Below are 17,598 nucleotides of genomic sequence, written 5' to 3' on the forward strand. Positions count from 1 at the left end.
GATCATTTAAGATTTCTCTTTAATTTCAGTCTTGTAGGATCCCTTACAAGTTCAACTGAGTCCAGAAGCCCAATCCTAAATCTGCAAATGCAGGATCTGAAAGTCAGAACTGTATTTGATGAGACAAAGAATGAATTTAATATTTCTGGATATAGAAAATTAGTTTGGACATAAGTTTTTCCCCTTTTTCTTCCCTTCAATGTGTATGGTATGTACAAACCTATTATAAAAAGAGTTAAAATGAGCTGATAATTTTTTTAAATGAAAGTTGAATGAGCTTTGTCTTTGACAAATTGGAGCTGTGTGTTTCAGTCTGTGAAGTGATTTGTCCTAATTATTTATGTATCCTATAATACTTTCAAGAACTCATAGGTGGATTTCACTCTGTCTTGCTTAAATAGTCTTCAAACAAACTTGGTATATTTTGTAAACATGCAAAATGAAGGAGGACAGGGAGAAAGGAAAAGGTGTTAATAAGGTTTTTAAATGTATAAATGGAAAATATCATCATGAAAACACAAACCCCCTCTTTACTATGAGATTTCGAGTCTTTCATAATCCATCAGCAATAAACAACAAGGACAAGAAGACAGAAGATGTACAAAAAACAAAGGAGTAGGAAGGAATCAAAACTAAAAGAGATACCCACCACTCAATAGCCAGAGGATTGTTTAGTCTCCTTACCAATTCAGTCTGCTAAGGCTACCAACAAGGAGGGGGCAGTTAGAGCCAATTGTGATATGGACATCTATTGCCAGGTACTAGTGAACAGACTAAATTTGTGAGATTTGATAATGGTTTAAAAACTGGTTGATAGGTCAGAAGGTACCACTGTGGTCATCTAGTATCTCCAATTTCACATATGCTCATTGCAATTGTTACATGATATCTTAATCCGAGCAATTGCTTGTAATAATCTTATGAAGTTTGTGTTGAACTATTAGTAATCATTGCATCATTTTACTACCTGACCAAATGTGGAAACTCAGCAGGGTAATTATGTTGTATTGAAGTATTAGTAATAGCTGTGAATGGTTCCCTAGCAGTTTCTTTTGCTAAAATGAGGTCTTCCAGTTGTGCTTAGAAAAAGCTGTATAAAAACAAGTGTGATGCTGTATGGCACAAGCTTGTGTTTGAAACAAAGCCACATGGCAAAAGACGATAAAAGGTAGCTGCATCTTCTCCATTTTGTCTTCAGTCCTGCTTCTGACCTCTTTTTATGTATGTGACTGTTTTACCATTTAACATCTCTCTTGTTCTTTCTTTTTTCTTTATTATAAATCTTTAGTTTTAGACACTAAAGGACTGGCTGTCAGCGTGGTATTTTGTGTAAGATCCAAACCTATGCTGACCTGGTGATGTGGCTGACCCTTTGGGGTCAGAAGAACATTTTGTCTATATGAGCAGAGGTTTTTTAAAATAACTTCTCACTGTACTGGACCTAGGTGAGCACTAGGTGCTGATTGGGAAACAGAGAATTGGGATGCAGTAAAGGAGGCTATGTGATTTATTTTTTGCTTCTTGATAACCAATGTGGGGAATCAGAAGCATAGTTTGTGACTGGTTGAGGAGTTTAACTTCAGTGTTACCCACCAGTCTTGGGAGTATCTGCTCTCCCTTTTGCAGCCTGTCCTGACCTTGGCATTTCCAGTGAGGGCTGCCCCAAGTACGCTGGGTCATAACAAGGTATGTTGAACTCAATTGTACAGTCTACTCCAATACACATGCCTTTTTAAGAGATACATGTTATGTTTGTGGTGTTGGTATTCTTTTCCCAGGTGGTCCCCCTTTCTCAGAGAAGTGGTGTCCTGGAGTGGTGCTCAGGGACAGCTCCCATCGGTGAATTTCTTGTGAATCCTGAAGAGGGCGCTCACAGGAGATACAGGCCAAAAGACTACAGCAGTATTCACTGCCAAAAGACTATGATGGTGAGTCACAATAGCAAAAAATCTTGCTCATTTAGTGTTGTGCAGAGATTCTTTAGAGTTTTGACCTTTTAAAAAAAATAAAGTATTGTGTTAATGAATAAATTTCTGTTTATAAGCACAATATTAAAAACTGAGAATATAGGCAATGAAATAGAACTACTTAACTAGGTCTCCAGGTTTATATGACAATAACCTGAGGTTAATTACTAAAAGTCTAAATTATAAAGTAAAAACTTGGCATAAGAAGAAACAAACTATAGTTGGATCTCCAATAGTATCATGTGATGATCCCTTCCATTATCAAAGCTCAGTTGAAGTTCAAAATGGACTCTTTGTGGAAGCCGAACAGGGCATGCCATATTTTGCAGAATTAATTTACACTTGTCAGTGTTTCTCATGATAATGAGAGAACACAGTAGTTTATGAAAACTAGAAAATAATATAATTATTAACATGAATACAAAGAAGTTTTATCACAGCTACAAGATTGTGTATCTGTGTTAGAGAGAGAGCATTTGATATGGGAGTAGAACATTGTGTATTTCTTTCCAAAGATTGGAGTAGGCTCCATCCAAACTAGTTAATGAGTGAAAACATGTCTAATTTATTTGTGGTTTGTTTAAAGGATGCACAAAAACAGCATTCTGAAGAGAAATACAACATCTTTATGGACGTTTGCCAGAATTTTCAACCTGTGTTTCGCTATTTCTGCATGGAAAAATTCTTGGACCCAGCTGTTTGGTTTGAGAAACGATTGGCATATACTCGCAGTGTAGCTACATCATCTATTGGTATGTAAAGCAACTGCTATCATTCTTTTCAAGAGAATATATTTTCAAACCTAATGTTGGTATAAACTAGCATAACTATAAACAAGGAGATTAGAACATTTTACGGTAACAGCAATTAAGCTAAGACATATTGGGTGGGAAATAAAGAATAACAAAAACAGGTGTTTTGTTTTTTTTAAATGATGCCTTCCAGCACCCAGTTTATTGAAACACTGATTCCATTCGTCTCACTAGAAAGACCGTATCAAACATTGCTGTTTTGCTTTTTATAAGGTTTTTTTAAGTCCTACAAGATTTAAAATATATTTTCAGTCAAACACTCAATTACCTAACGGCTGCTGCAGTTAACAGGGAAATGCAAAAAGTGGGTTTTAATAAGGTTCCATAAAATTGATATTTTTTCCTTAACTCCTGGATAATTGAGTTCTGGGGCTAAAATAAATATTTAGGTTCTGGAAGACATCCAATAGTGTTAAAGTAGGCTCTATCTTCGGTCTAAACAACATGGCAAGAATCCCTATTTAATATAAGATGAACATACTGAGCATGTTTCAGAGTAGCAGCCAGTAGTTAGTCTGTATCTGCAAAAAGAAAAGGAGTACTTGTGGCACCTTAGAGACTAAAAAATTTATTTGAGCATGAGCTTTCGTGAGCTACAGCTCACTTCATCGGATGCATGCAGTGGAAAATACAGTGGGGAGATTTTATATACATAGAGAACATGAAACGATGGGTGTTACCATACACACTGTAACGAGAATGATCAGGTAAGGCGAGCTATTACTAGCAGGAGAGAAAAAAAACCCTTTTGTAGTGATAATCAAGGTGGGCCATTTCTAACAGTTGACAAGAACATGTGAGGAACAGTGTGGGGGGAAATAAACATAGAGAAATAGTTTTACTTTGTGTAATGACACATCCACTCCCAGTCTTTATTCAAGCCTAATTTAATGGTGTCCAGATTGCAAATTAATTCCAATTCAGCAGTCTCTCTTTGGAGTCTGTTTTTGAAGTTTTTTTGTTGAAGAATTGCCACTTTTAGGTCTGTAATCGAGTGACCAAAGAGATAGAAGTGTTCTCCAACTGGTTTTTGAATGTTATAATTCTTGACGTCTGATTTGTGTCCATTTATTCTTTTACGTAGAGACTGTCCAGTTTGGCCAATGTACATGGCAGAGGGGCATTGCTGGCACATGATGGCATATATCACATTGGTAGATGCGCAGGTGAACGAGCCTCTGATAGCGTGGCTGATGTGATTAGGCCCTATGATGGTGTCCCCTGAATAGATATGTGGACACAGTTGGCAAGGGGCTTTGTTGCAAGGATAGGTTCCTTGGTTAGCGTTTTTGTTGTGTGGTGTGTGGTTGCTGGTGAGTATTTGCTTCAGATTGGGGGGCTGTGTGTAAGCAAGGACTGGCCTGTCTCCCAAGATCTGTGAGAGTGGTGGGTCGTCCTTCAGAATAGGTTGTAGATTCTTTATGATGAGCTGGAGAGGTTTTAGTTGGGGGCTGAAGGTGATGGCTAGCATGTATGCCTTCTCTTAGGGTAAATTCCTGTTCAGTAGACCTGCACACAGCCCAATGACATGTTTAAGACCTCAACATGCAGCTTAAGTGGTGTACACAGCCCTATACAGAACCAGTCTTTCATACTTTTTCACACACGAAGATGATGTCCATACTTTGAATTCAATTTGTTATATAAAGTACAGTAGAATTTACTGATTGACATATGACCCGGAGACTTATTTGTGAATGACTGAATTTAACAAATTAGTGGGTTCGTTGTCAGCTAATAAGAAAAAGATAATGCATCACAAAATGCATGTTGTACATTTATTTTGACAATTGTAGTTGTTATTTATTATATGCCAGAATGAACTTATGAAATACTGTTTTGTAAAAATATGAAACTTTGCTAGTAGTCACTCACTACAGCATCTCCTATCAAATCGTTTTGCTGAAAAGTGAGGAAAGATTGCTTCTTTTGTACGTATTTATAAAATTTATAGATTAGCAAAATCCAGATGTGAGAGTTCTACTGCATATTAAATATTTTTGACTTGTTCTTTATTTTACCATGAATCTACTTTCTTACTTGGACCGGTTTTATGAAGTCATAGGGCTAAATTGTCTGCTGATGCAAATGGGAAGAATTCCTCTGAAATACAGCTGTGCGCATTTACATCAGCAGACATTTTCACCTATTTTATCTAATTCCATCTCTTCGTTTGCAAACGTATTGTATGACATTTGGTATACTATACTGGAGCTACATGTATACATATAGAACTGTATGTATTATTTTTCTCTTTTTAACTTGTTTACATAAATCAAGCTTATTCTACGAATATGTTCTATTAGAATTTTCAACATTTTTACAAAGGTGAATGTGTGGGCGTAATCATGTACGCTAAGGAGCAATCACGTACACTAAAATTTAAAATAGCTTTACAAATCATGATTACATACAGATAGTTTCATTTTGAGATAATCTCTTTTCAGTTGGTTACATACTTGGGCTTGGAGATAGACATGTACAGAATATCCTGATAGATGAGCAAACTGCAGAATTGGTGCACATAGACCTAGGTAAGAGGAAAAGTAAAAAAAAAAAAGCTTTCAATTTTCTTTTCCTAAACATTTTTGTAACATTTCACTATATCTCTTACTTCAGGGGTTGCTTTTGAACAGGGCAAAATCCTTCCCACACCAGAAACTGTTCCCTTTAGGTTAACCAGAGACATTGTGGATGGGATGGGCATCACTGGCGTGGAGGGAGTCTTTAGAAGGTAAGTGATGCTTCTTAGGTGTAAGAGGGCAGCAGAAGGTTCCCTAAATTATGATTGTTTATAGTATGTAATATAGTGCAGAGAGTGTTGAGAGAACACTTAACTTCCTATGGAGAGTAACTAAATCTGAATTAGTACCATGTAACAATCAATTATGGAATCTTTAATATTGTCCTTCAGTTGCACAGCTTCTCTCCTCATTTATCACTAATGGGTTAAGGCTGCCCATTGATGGAGTTCAAAGGTGGTCAGTTGTTGCTGGAGACTCCCATCAGTGCAGGCCACTAGATTTTCTCCCTTTGGCAATGGAACAGTTGATGGTGCAGTTTCTCTTGACCATTTTGTTTTACGGTAGACCCCTTATTGTACTGGGGATTGAGTGTTGGGGCACACTCTGCTAGGCCTTTCCCTTTTGTGGCACTAGTACCACTTTGTGGGTTCCTCCTGCTACCTGCCTGGTCCAATATCCAAATTCTGGAGTCCTCAGTGAGTAGTTTAAATAATAAACTTTATTAAAAAAAGAAAGTAAAGCCATAAGCACTGGAGCTCTGTTGGTCAGGCAGAATCACGGTAGGGCAAACACACACACACCCTTAGCCAGATTGCTTGCCAAAGAACTGATAATAATGTACAATATATATATGTATTATCAGTTGACCAATCAGTACAGGAAAACAGGTTACGAAATCAGAAACTGTTGCTTGGTAAGATAAAAAACTGGTGCTAGGCAGTAACAACCATAACAGGTCCTGGAGACCCACCCTTCTCTGGCCAGGAGTCCCTTCTGCACATGTGCAGATCCGCAAAGTTCACCCTTAGGCTGCACTCTCTCTACGCACCCTATGCTGTTAGTGCGGCCTACAGTGAGTAGTTCATAAAAATAGAACACCTCAAAATCACTGTACGTACGTAACGTAAGTTGCGTTATGATGCTCTGCATTGCTTTCTTCTTGCCTTCAAACCACTGCAAAGGCATTTCCAGTGCTTCGAAGGCATCAGTATGAAGGCATGTCAACTTGCTCATATAAAACTGGTTGTTTGTAAGACTGGTGTTGAGAGTCTTCTGTATAACTTCAATTTTGATTTGTTTTCTTGTGATAGATCTAGCTGCGCACTAGCCAAGGAGAACATGGTTTTTGACCTAATAGACATAATGTTAGAAACCCCTCCCTCCACTGCATCTAGAAATGAGACCAGACATCCTTTACCAAGGTCCTATCCCCCATTCAGCCCATTTACACTTGACAGCTTGGCTGTTAGGACAGAACTATTAATCAGGCTTGCACTGTTCTCCAAAGTGACAGGGAATTTACTCTTCTTCAAGAAGCTTGAACACGAAAGATCTAACCTGAATCTGGATAAAGTTTATCTTATGGTATCAAGGGAAAACAAAAACCCCAAGAACCCTGATACCCAGCTATTCTGGATTTTCTTCAGGACAGTCTGCTCTCAGAAGGTAAACAGGCTCATGCTGATTAGTACTTGGATGGGTGACTCCTTAGGAACATTGGGTGTTCCTCAGCACCCAAAGTCACAGCAAGGCTCAGGTCGCAAGTTACACACCAATACCCATGCAATAGGTAACACGACCAATTAGTGACCAGACGAACAGGCTAGTTCAAACTGGACACTCCTCCAAAGGATTTATATCCCCTGTTCAAATGAAGAACAGCTTTTGAAGCCAATGCAGAGAATTGCCCACCCAGGGTCAAAACAGACATGGCTGTCTGGAGGGGAGAAGCACATACCTCGAAAACAAATTTCCAAAATCTCAGCATACACATCCTTGTAGTTCACTTTGACAGCTCTGTCAGTGGTGTGTCTGAACGAAAACCACAAACATGGCCACATAGGATCAGACCAGCAATTTGAGTCCAATAAACTGTCTATGACAATGACCAGTCAATATGTAGGCATCTAGGAGCAATGGGGGAAAAGTGTATGAGCCTCATCAAAGGAAGACTTGCAAAGTTAAGTGTCCATTCCCCTACAGAGGCATCCTTTAATAAGAAGATACTACTGGGCTGGTTCGGCTTTTGACATGTTGAAACTGTCTTCATTCCATACAACCTCAGAAAAATCCTCATGTCTTTTGGCTCAGAACAATCTCAGACCAAGACCTATCCACACAGTGCAGCCAAGAAGCTATGAGCACCATCATTACCAGGAGGCGTTGGAGACAGATTCGCCATGTGCTTCAGATGGAAACCGGTTCCATCACCAGAATAGCATTAAGATGGACACCTGAATGCAAGCGAAAATGAGGCTGCTCAAAAACAACATGGTGAAGAGCTGTGGAAGCTGAGCTGAAAAAACTTGGAACACAGCTGGGGAACCATTGAAAGCCTTGCCAGAAACACACGAGAGTGGAGGAGCTTCATAGAATCATAGAATATCAGGGTTGGAAGGGACCTCAGGAGGTCATCTAGTCCAACCCCCTGCTCAAAAGCAGGACCCATACCCAATTAAATCATCCCAGCTCTTTGTCAAGCCTGACCTTAAAAACGTCTAAGGAAGGAGATTCCACCACCTCCCTAGGCAACGCATTCCAGTGTTTCACCACCCTCCTAGTGAAAAAGTTTTTCCTAATATCCAACCTGAACCTCCCCCACTGCAACTTGAGACCATTACTCCTTGTCCTGTCCTCTTCCACCACTGAGAATAGTCTAGAACCATCCTCTCTGGAACTACCTCTCAGGTAGTTGAAAGCAGCTATCAAATCCCCCCTCATTCTTCTCTTCTGCAGACTAAACAATCCCAGTTCCCTCAGCCTCTCCTCATAACTCATGTGTTCCAGACCCCTAATCATTTTTGTTGCCCTTCGCTGGACTCTCTCCAATTTATCCACATCCTTCTTGTAGTGTGGGGCCCAAAACTGGACACAGTACTCCAGATGAGGCCTCACCAATGTCAAATAGAGGGGGACGATCACGTCCCTCGATCTGCTCGCTATGCCCCTACTTATACATCCCAAAATGCCATTGGCCTTCTTGGCAACAAGGGCACACTGCTGGCTCATATCCAGCTTCTCGTCCACTGTCACCCTAGGTCCTTTTCCGCAGAACTGCTGCCTAGCCATTCGGTCCCTAGTCTGTAGCTGTGCATTGGGTTCTTCCGTCCTAAGTGCAGGACCCTGCACTTATCCTTATTGAACCTCATCAGATTTCTTTTGGCCCAATCCTCCAATTTGTCTAGGTCCCTCTGTATCCTATCCCTGCCCTCCAGTGTATCTACCACTCCTCCCAGTTTAGTAACATCCGCAAATTTGCTGAGAGTGCAATCCACACCATCCTCCAGATCATTTATGAAGATATTGAACAAAACCGGCCCCAGGACCGACCCCTGGGGCACTCCACTTGACACCGGCTGCCAACTAGACATGGAGCCATTGATCACTACCTGTTGAGCCCAACAATCTAGCCAACTTTCTACCCACCTTATGGTGCATTCATCCAGCCCATACTTCCTTAACTTGCTGACAAGAATACTGTGGGAGACAGTGTCAAAAGCTTTGCTAAAGTCAAGATACAATACATCCACTGCTTTCCCTTCATCCACAGAACCAGTAATCTCATCATAGAAGGCGATTAGATTAGTCAGGCATGACCTTCCCTTGGTGAATCCATGCTGACTGTTCCTGATCACTTTCCTCTCATGTAAGTGCTTCAGGATTGATTCCTTGAGGACCTGCTCCATGATTTTTCCGGGGACTGAAGTGAGGCTGACTGGCCTATAGTTCCCAGGATCCTCCTTCTTCCCTTTTTTAAAGATTGGCACTACATCAGCCTTTTTCCAGTCATCCGGGACTTCCCCCGTTCGCCACGAGGTTTCAAAGATAATGGCCAATGGCTCTGCAATCACAGCCGCCAGTTCCTTTAGCACTCTCGGATGCAACTCATCTGGCCCCATGGACTTGTGCACATCCAGTTTTTCTAAATAGTCCCTAACCACCTCTTTCTCCACAGAGGGCTGGCCATCTATTCCCCATGTTGTGATGCCCAGCGCAGCAGTCTGGGAGCTGACCTTGTTAGTGAAGACAGAGGCAAAAAAATCATTGAGTTCATTAGCTTTTTCCACATCCTCCATCACTAGGTTGCCTCCCTCATTCATTAAGGGGCCCACACTTTCCTTGGCTTTCTTCTTGTTGCCAACATACCTGAAGAAACCCTTCTTGTTACTTTTAACATCTCTCGCTAGCTGCAGCTCCAGGTGCGATTTGGCCCTCCTAATTTCATTCCTACATGCCCGAGCAATATTTTTATACTCTTCCCTGGTCATATATCCAACCTTCCACTTCTTGTAAGCTTCTTTTTTATGCTTAAGATCCGCTAGGATTTCACCGTTAAGCCAAGCTGGTCGCCTGCCATATTTACTATTCTTTCGACACATCGGGATGGTTTGTCCCTGTAACCTCAACAGGGATTCCTTGAAATACAGCCAGCTCTCCTGGACTCCTTTCCCCTTCATGTTAGTCCCCCAGGGGATCCTACCCATCCGTTCCCTGAGGGAGTCGAAGTCTGCTTTCCTGAAGTCCAGGGTCCGTATCCTGCTGCTTACCTTTCTTCCCTATGTCAGGATCTTGAACTCAACCAACTCATGGTCACTGCCTCCCAGATTCCCATCCACTTTTGCTTCCCCTACTAATTCTTCCCGGTTTGTGAGCAGCAGGTCAAGAAAAGCTCCCCCCCTAGTTGGCTCCTCTAGCACTTGCACCAGGAAATTGTCCCCTACGCTTTCCAAAAACTTCCTGGATTGTCTATGCACCGCTGTACTGCTCTCCCAGCAGATATCAGGAAAATTAAAGTCACCCATGAGAACCAGGGAATGCGATCTAGTAGCTTCTGCGAGCTGCCGGAAGAAAGCCTCATCCACCTCATCCCCCTGGTCCGGTGGTCTATAGCAGACTCCCACCACTACATCACTCCTGTTGCTCACACTTCTAAACTTAATCCAGAGACACTCATGTTTTTCTGCAGTATCATACCGGAGCTCTGAGCAGTCATACTGCTCCCTTACATACAGTGCTACTCCCCCACCTTTTCTGCCCTGCCTGTCCTTCCTGAACAGTTTATAACCATCCATGACAGTACTCCAGTCATGTGAGTTATCCCACCAAGTCTCTGTTATTCCAATCACGTCATAATTCCTTGACATCACCAGGACCTCCAGTTCTCCCTGCTTGTTTCCAAGGCTTTGTGCATTCGTATATAAGCACTTGAGATAATCTGCTGATCGCCCCTCATTCTCAGTATGAGGCAGGAGCCCTCCCCTCACAGACATTCCTGCCTGTGCTTCCTCCCGGTATCCCGCTTTCCCACTTACCTCAGGGCTTTGGTCTCCTTCCCCCGGTGAACCTAGTTTAAAGCCCTCCTCACTAGGTTAGCTAGCCTGCTCGCAAAGATGCTCTTCCCTCTCTTCGTAAGGTGGAGCCCGTCTCTTCATCACTGCCCTAAACACCAGAGGCGTAATGGGAACATGATGATGATGATTGCGACTGGGTTGGTTCCCAGATAACGTCTTAGTTTACATTGCTTTCTTTATATGGGGGAACAGCCATTCTTGCCTATTATTTTACTATAATAATTAAAAATCTGTTCTCTTTTCCTACCTACTTCTGTGGTTCGCTGCTCGCTACTTCCCATTAGTGATGAATGAGGAGATGTGCAACAGAATGAGAAATTTCTTACCTGGTAATAGTCTTACTGTTAGCAGTTTCTCTCCTCATTCAACCCTCCCTGGCAATTTGGTAAGTAACTGGACTACAAATTGATTTTTTTCTCTAATAGGACACTTAGACATATAATTGTGTTAAGGTAATTAATATATCAGGTTTTTGTCAAGTTGTCGCTAATAATCGGTTGCTGGAGTGTTACTATAGTTTAGGAAGAACTCGTCTGGTGGCCTGAGCTGAAGTTCATGGCTAGTCTTAAAGGCTCCAGCAACAACATTGGGCCCCCTACAAATTCACAGGTGTGGGACATTAGCCCATTAGTGAAGAATGGAGAGAGAGGATGCTAACAGAGAATTATCAGGTCAGAAATTCCTCAGTCATTTTCTAAAATGGAAGCTTCAGTGAGGATAATCTTGTGGTAAAATAATCTCTGAGAAGGGTATGAATACCAGTTGTTTAAACGATAGAAAAATACTCTTTGGTTTTACTAAAATGGGAGAAAATCCAAAAATGTGATTTAAAAAAAATAATTTTTTTGTAGATGCTGTGAGAAGACTATGGCTGTTATGAGAAATTCCCAAGAAGCTTTGCTGACTATCGTGGAGGTAAATGTTTCTTCATGCTTCCTGATGGAAAACTGAAAGAAAACTTTTAATTCCCTGCCTTCATATATGCAGGCTGGAATGTTTTATGACTCTTACTATTAGCTACAAATGAATATTTGTAGCAAGTTTTTCACGTTGTAGTTCCATTGCATTTTCCAGAATTACTCATGCATGTAGCTTTTTCTAAACCATCACCAACTCACATTACTGTGATAACCATTTCAGGCATATAAATTGTTAAAACAAATTGCCTGTTATTCAGTATCCAGAAACTTCCAGTCAGAGAGAACTATAGCATTCCTACCAGGACCAGTGCCATCGGAATTAAATCCCTTTTATACAGTACTTTCAGTAGACAAAATGTGGTGATTTCGTGAAGTGTAATAGAAAATATCAGTTTGGGTATTTTGCCCTGGCAACACGGTGTTACTTTTAAAGAACATAATAATCAAGGCACAACCGTAAAACAATGCTAACACGCAACCAAACACTCAACAAAATAAGAGAAACAATGGTGTTTTGCTACACAAGCTTCTTAATAATTTGAAAATTAAAAAGGAATTTAAAAAGGAGCATAAGATTGTGTACTGAAAACCAATAACAATATTTAATCATTAAAAATAATGACCTTTGAATTGTAGAGATGGGCCAGTGCAACAAAATTTGGATTGGATCAGAAGTTCTCCAATGTCTGGGGATGGTCAGATGTGCTGGGTTTTGATTCTGGACCATGTCTGCTTAATTGAGACATTCTGATTCTACTGGATTGTGCCAAATAAGAGACTCTTACCCACGTGTCTAGCATGGGCTTCAGCTGTTTTATTTATGTCTTCCTGTTAGGACATTGAACTAGTTGTAGTTTAAAACTTAATTTAAAAAGATAATTCTTTCCTGTGTAGGTGCTGCTCTATGATCCTCTCTTTGACTGGACCATGAATCCTTTGAAAGCATTGTATTTGCAACAGAGACCAGAGGATGAGGCTGACATCAACTCCACACTCAGTACCAGTGATCAGGAATGTAACAGAAAAGCCAGGTAAGAGGTGCTTCTTAATTTCTTGCCTTGGATTTTATACTTTTCTCTTCTTACCCAAAGTTGTTCATCCTATTCGGGCGACATATATAATCTGATTATTTGTCATTTTTATTTTGCTATCAGAGATGACCAGAGTTTTAACAAAGTTGCAGAACGTGTCCTGATGAGGCTTCAGGAGAAGCTGAAAGGTGTAGAGGAGGGAACAGTGCTCAGTGTGGGAGGACAGGTGAACCTTCTCATACAGCAGGCTATGGATCCCAAAAACCTCAGTCGGCTCTTTCCAGGGTGGAAGCCCTGGGTATGATCTTGAAGTATCCAATAGATTTTAAAGAGTGAATAGGAAACCTGTTCAATTCTGGGGGAAGGGTGGCTGGGTCAGCATTTCATATTGATGTTTCTTAATGGAAATACTATATGAGAATCAACTGTGTAGATTATAAAGCAGTAGTCCTGAAACAAGTGTTTAATTTTTAAATGATCTTTATCAGATTATATTGTTGATCTCCAGAACTGTGTTCACCATACACAAAACCCTAAGTGCAGTATTCTGGTGTTCCTATACCATACCAAGAAAATCTTGTGACCTTCCAGGAACAGATACTTTTTGCTTGCAGTGAGATGGCATGTACAATGTTCTTGCAAAACCTTTTTAAAACATCCATCTAATCTTGGATATTAGTTAAGCATCTAGAGCTTGATTTGTGTCACATTTATAGACTATATTATTACCTTTACTGAATGAATGATTTGTAAGCTAAAAGACATCAAATAAGTCACTTAAATGTGTTACAAAAGAAGAAGAAACACTGTATCTTAAAGCTGATGTTGAAGTGATACTAGACAAAACTACAAAAAGGGAAATGTTAAATATAACAGTTTAGCGCTAAAAATAATTTCATATCCAGTGAACTGATAGGTTCTTGTGTATTTTATAGCCTAATTAGACAGCTGATGATGAGGAAATGGGACATTATTGCACAGTATTTTCTAGATAAATGATCTTTGAGCCAAGTAGAATATAGTGCTGCTTTTTGTGCTGCTGTAGCTTAAATTGTTTTGACACTTTCCTTGTATAAACCATGATTTTTAGCATTTTAAGTAACGACATTAACTTTATCTCCAACTCATCTATTAAAGTAGACTGATCCTGGGCTGAAACCTGACATACAGGGTCTGGTTCAAGAGTAAACTCTCTTTTGATATCTGACATAAATACATTTTGGAAGCTTTAAAGTTATATTTTGAATGCACAACTTGTGTGCAGTTTTACTAGTTACATTTCATTGCTTGCCCCTTTGTAATATATGAAACTGCCTACTTTGGTAAGATAGTCAATAAGCATGTGTAATAGGGAAATCTGTTCCGTCCATAGTGTCCATGTTATGCCTTCTGAAATCCTTCCTGAAACATTTTTTGTTTTATTTTAAAAAGTACTAATAAAAGATACAAACTCTGACAAAATTCAGCAAAATCCTTAATATGGACTTTCTGCCTTTTTCATAGCAGTGTAAGTTAATGATGGAGTGTTGGCATAATTTAGCATTTCGCTGACTTTAGTTTGCCTTATTTTTGCTATTTCACTGTAATTTTAAAATTTATTTTTTCTATGCACATTTTATTTCAGACTTCTGGTAGAAATTAAGACAAGTCTTTTTTAGTTTGGTGATGCTGCAGACACACATTTCTGTTAGAGACATGGTGGGTGAGGTAATATCTTTTATTGGACCCACTTCTGTTGGTGAGAGAGACAAACTTTCTAATATACATTTTGCAGACCTGAAGAAGAGCTCTGTATGGCATGAAAGCTTGTCTCTCTCATCAGCAGAAGTGGGTCCAATAAAAGGTATCACCTCACCCACCTTGTCTCTCTAATATCCTGGGACCGACACATTTACAACAACTCTGTGCATACACTTATATTGACGCTCATCAGTGTTGGATTCAACCTTAAAATTGCATCCTGGGTTTCCTACTATACAGAGTAAGGGAAGAGTGAAAATTACTTCCTTTAGGGGGACAGTAGTTTGTAGCTACACCTCAGAATTAAACGTGTCTGATGGGACAAGTGCCCCACTATACTGAAGTATTAATGACATCATCTAGGAAAAGGAGAAGAGTCTTGCCATGCAACTGTGGGATGATTTTCAAATGTAGTGAGTGACTTTAGTGGAAGCTGCTGGATGCTGAGCACGTCAGAATGTCAGGTAACTTATCTAGAGGCCTAAATACAGAAATAGGAGTCTTAACTTTAGGCACTTATTTTTTTAAATCTGGGCTATTGGTTTTACGACCTGCAATTTTGTCACCATTCCTCTAAAAAACACCAAAATCACTGTAAGGGACTCATGTTTAATTGGGCCAGGGTTCTAGCTCCTGTTATATGTATAGATGTAGCACATAAGTGTCTGGGTAAACTCTATCCCGACTGCACCGGTTATGGAGAAATCCCCCTGGAAAGGGACACTGTCAACTAGTTAGGCCCAAAATTTAGGTTTTGTGTTAAAATAAATCATTAATCTAATATGAATAAACTGTTCATTAATTTTTAGCTTCAGAGATGAGAGAGTTTTAAATTTAAACATTCCCCTGTAGTGTCGTGTGAACTCAGTGTGCATGAGGACCAGAAAATGAAATTAATCCATTTGTTTTCATTGCCCAAGCTGCATTAATGGCAAAAAAGAAATGTATATAAATTATGTATGCTTTCGTTATTTATAATGGAAGATCATGTATTAATTTTACATTGACAATGTTACTTGTGTGGAGGAATACCTAACTAAGTGATGTTAATGTGTGATACACTAGCATTTACATTAACCTTGTTATACTAATTACAGTGAAGTTACCAGTGTCAAGCCACAGTACGCCACGCCACACCACCCAACAGAGGCCATTTAAGCATTGAGCTTTCTTTCGGTTTTTGTATGTTGCAGTAGTTCTCTCTTTTTAAAAGTAAGAACTGGAAAAGTGAATATTGTATTTGACTTTTAAACGGTATATTTTTGAGCCACATGCCTGGATTTTCCTTTGTATAAGAGAGACCCAGAAAAGACCTTTAATAAATACATGAAGTGTGAATGGCATTTTGTTCTGAATAATGGTTAGGCAGAAATTGAAGTGCAGTAGCATTGAAACTAAGGTAGATTAATATCGAAGAGCCATATGCATTTACTATATTAGTAAGGTAAAAATATGTGAAGCCATGTTATACTGCATTTTTTTATATTCTGGTATTTCCCTGGAGTATGTTAATTGTTATATGCTTGAAAAATGTGATGAATTTTTCATAGACTGTTTCTAAGGAAAATATTAGACCTTTGTGAGCATATGATATGAAGGGAAGGGTTGTTTTTTTTTAAATAACAGATTTAGATTTATATTTTTTTAAAGCCAGTGACAACTTTGTTGCATATGTAAAATGAATTATTGGTGTTTACGCAGTTTCTGTTGGACAAGTGCCCCACCTCAAATCTCAGCAAAGAGGCCACAGATTTCAATAGGCTGTGGAGACTGAACCTACCATTTCTACCACTAGAGAAGATTACTCCAGAACAGCAATGGAGCTAAATTGGCAGGGTAGTGTGGGGAAGCCAGGCTGTTTGGGGAAAGTGAAGACTTCAGTCTCCATAACTACTGAACTGGAACCTTTTCATGATCTCTGACCAACAACACACACTTTCTCATTAATTTCCCAGTAGTTATGAAGTGAGTTATGTTGCTATGGAACTTTGGGCTTAAAGAATACACATTAGAATACACATCTGATTTCACCACTAAAAACTCTTTGCTTAAAACTGAGAAGTTATGAATTCATAAAATGTATTTTATATTTGCATGTGGTACTGCATGACTGATTGTTTTTTCTGTATGAATATTAATCTTCTGTACCTGCAAGAGCTATAACGCTTCTGTGAAAAATTTTCAATAAAGATATAATTGTTAGCAATGGGTGCTAGGGTTGACGTAGTGAAATTCAATTGTGTGACTGTTAAAAGTTGAAGGTATATGTTCTTTTTATTATTTTGCGGTTCAGAGTCTGAACCTAGTGTAAGCTGCTGCAGTGTTGTCTTGTAGAGTCTGCAGACAACCTGAAACAAAGCCTTTGAAAGATATGAACTCCCCTTGCTCCACTGATCTATTGAATGTTGATACCAAAACCTAATGATGATATTTAAAATGTCACTATTAACTAAACTGATCATTTTAGCGGGAGGGGGTGGGGCAAGGGAGTGAAGACCATGACTGGAAAAATTGGGAGCTGCTGTAGAGAAGGAATGCATAGAGAAGAGTGTGTTAAATATCTCGCTTTTATCACATAAGTATGACTTGGAATTGATTTACAGAAGTCGATGTATAAGAGGAGTTATACCATATCTCCTGCTTAGGTTAAATGGTCTAGATAATACATCGTCCTGCCATGAGTGCAGGTGTGTGTGTGTGTCTGTCTGTCTGTCTCTCTCTCTCTCTCTCTATATATATATATATATATACACACACACACACATATCCTGTCTGCCAAAGTGTTTGCAATCCCTCCCTTCACTATATATATAGTAGTTATAGAAAGTCCTGAAACAGATTACAGCCCATAATTACAAAACACTCTTTTTGTAAGTTGTTTTTATTGCCAAAACAATCTTCGGTTTATTCAATGTTTCACCCGTTAGTCCAAGAAAAAGGTCAGCTTTTGTGTGTGTTTTCTCCCACAGTTGTTTTGGAATAAATTCCATAATGTAAGGTATAACAAGGGAAGTCTCACCCCCCAAAAAAATC

General features: G+C 39.5%; 1 protein-coding gene across 5 annotated transcripts in view; it reads left to right on the forward strand.

Annotated features, from left to right (window-relative positions):
* Nucleotides 1-17,598, forward strand: part of ATM (ATM serine/threonine kinase) — a 151,962-nt gene that overhangs the window by 110,110 nt on the left and 24,254 nt on the right. For 4 of the 5 annotated variants that reach the window (XM_073338890.1, XM_073338900.1, XM_073338911.1 and 1 more), the window contains 7 exons: nucleotides 1,779-1,928; nucleotides 2,554-2,719; nucleotides 5,227-5,313; nucleotides 5,399-5,513; nucleotides 11,726-11,789; nucleotides 12,689-12,825; nucleotides 12,949-16,789. In XM_073338890.1, coding sequence (XP_073194991.1) covers nucleotides 1,779-1,928; nucleotides 2,554-2,719; nucleotides 5,227-5,313; nucleotides 5,399-5,513; nucleotides 11,726-11,789; nucleotides 12,689-12,825; nucleotides 12,949-13,129 — 900 coding nt within the window. In that variant the 3' untranslated portion in view covers nucleotides 13,130-16,789. Of the gene's footprint in view, nucleotides 1-1,778; nucleotides 1,929-2,553; nucleotides 2,720-5,226; nucleotides 5,314-5,398; nucleotides 5,514-11,725; nucleotides 11,790-12,688; nucleotides 12,826-12,948; nucleotides 16,790-17,598 lie in introns of those variants that run through there. The other variant, XM_073338919.1, reaches the window with a different exon arrangement.

Source organism: Lepidochelys kempii, chromosome 1, assembly GCF_965140265.1.
Source record: "Lepidochelys kempii isolate rLepKem1 chromosome 1, rLepKem1.hap2, whole genome shotgun sequence".
Taxonomy (NCBI): Eukaryota; Metazoa; Chordata; order Testudines; family Cheloniidae; genus Lepidochelys; species Lepidochelys kempii.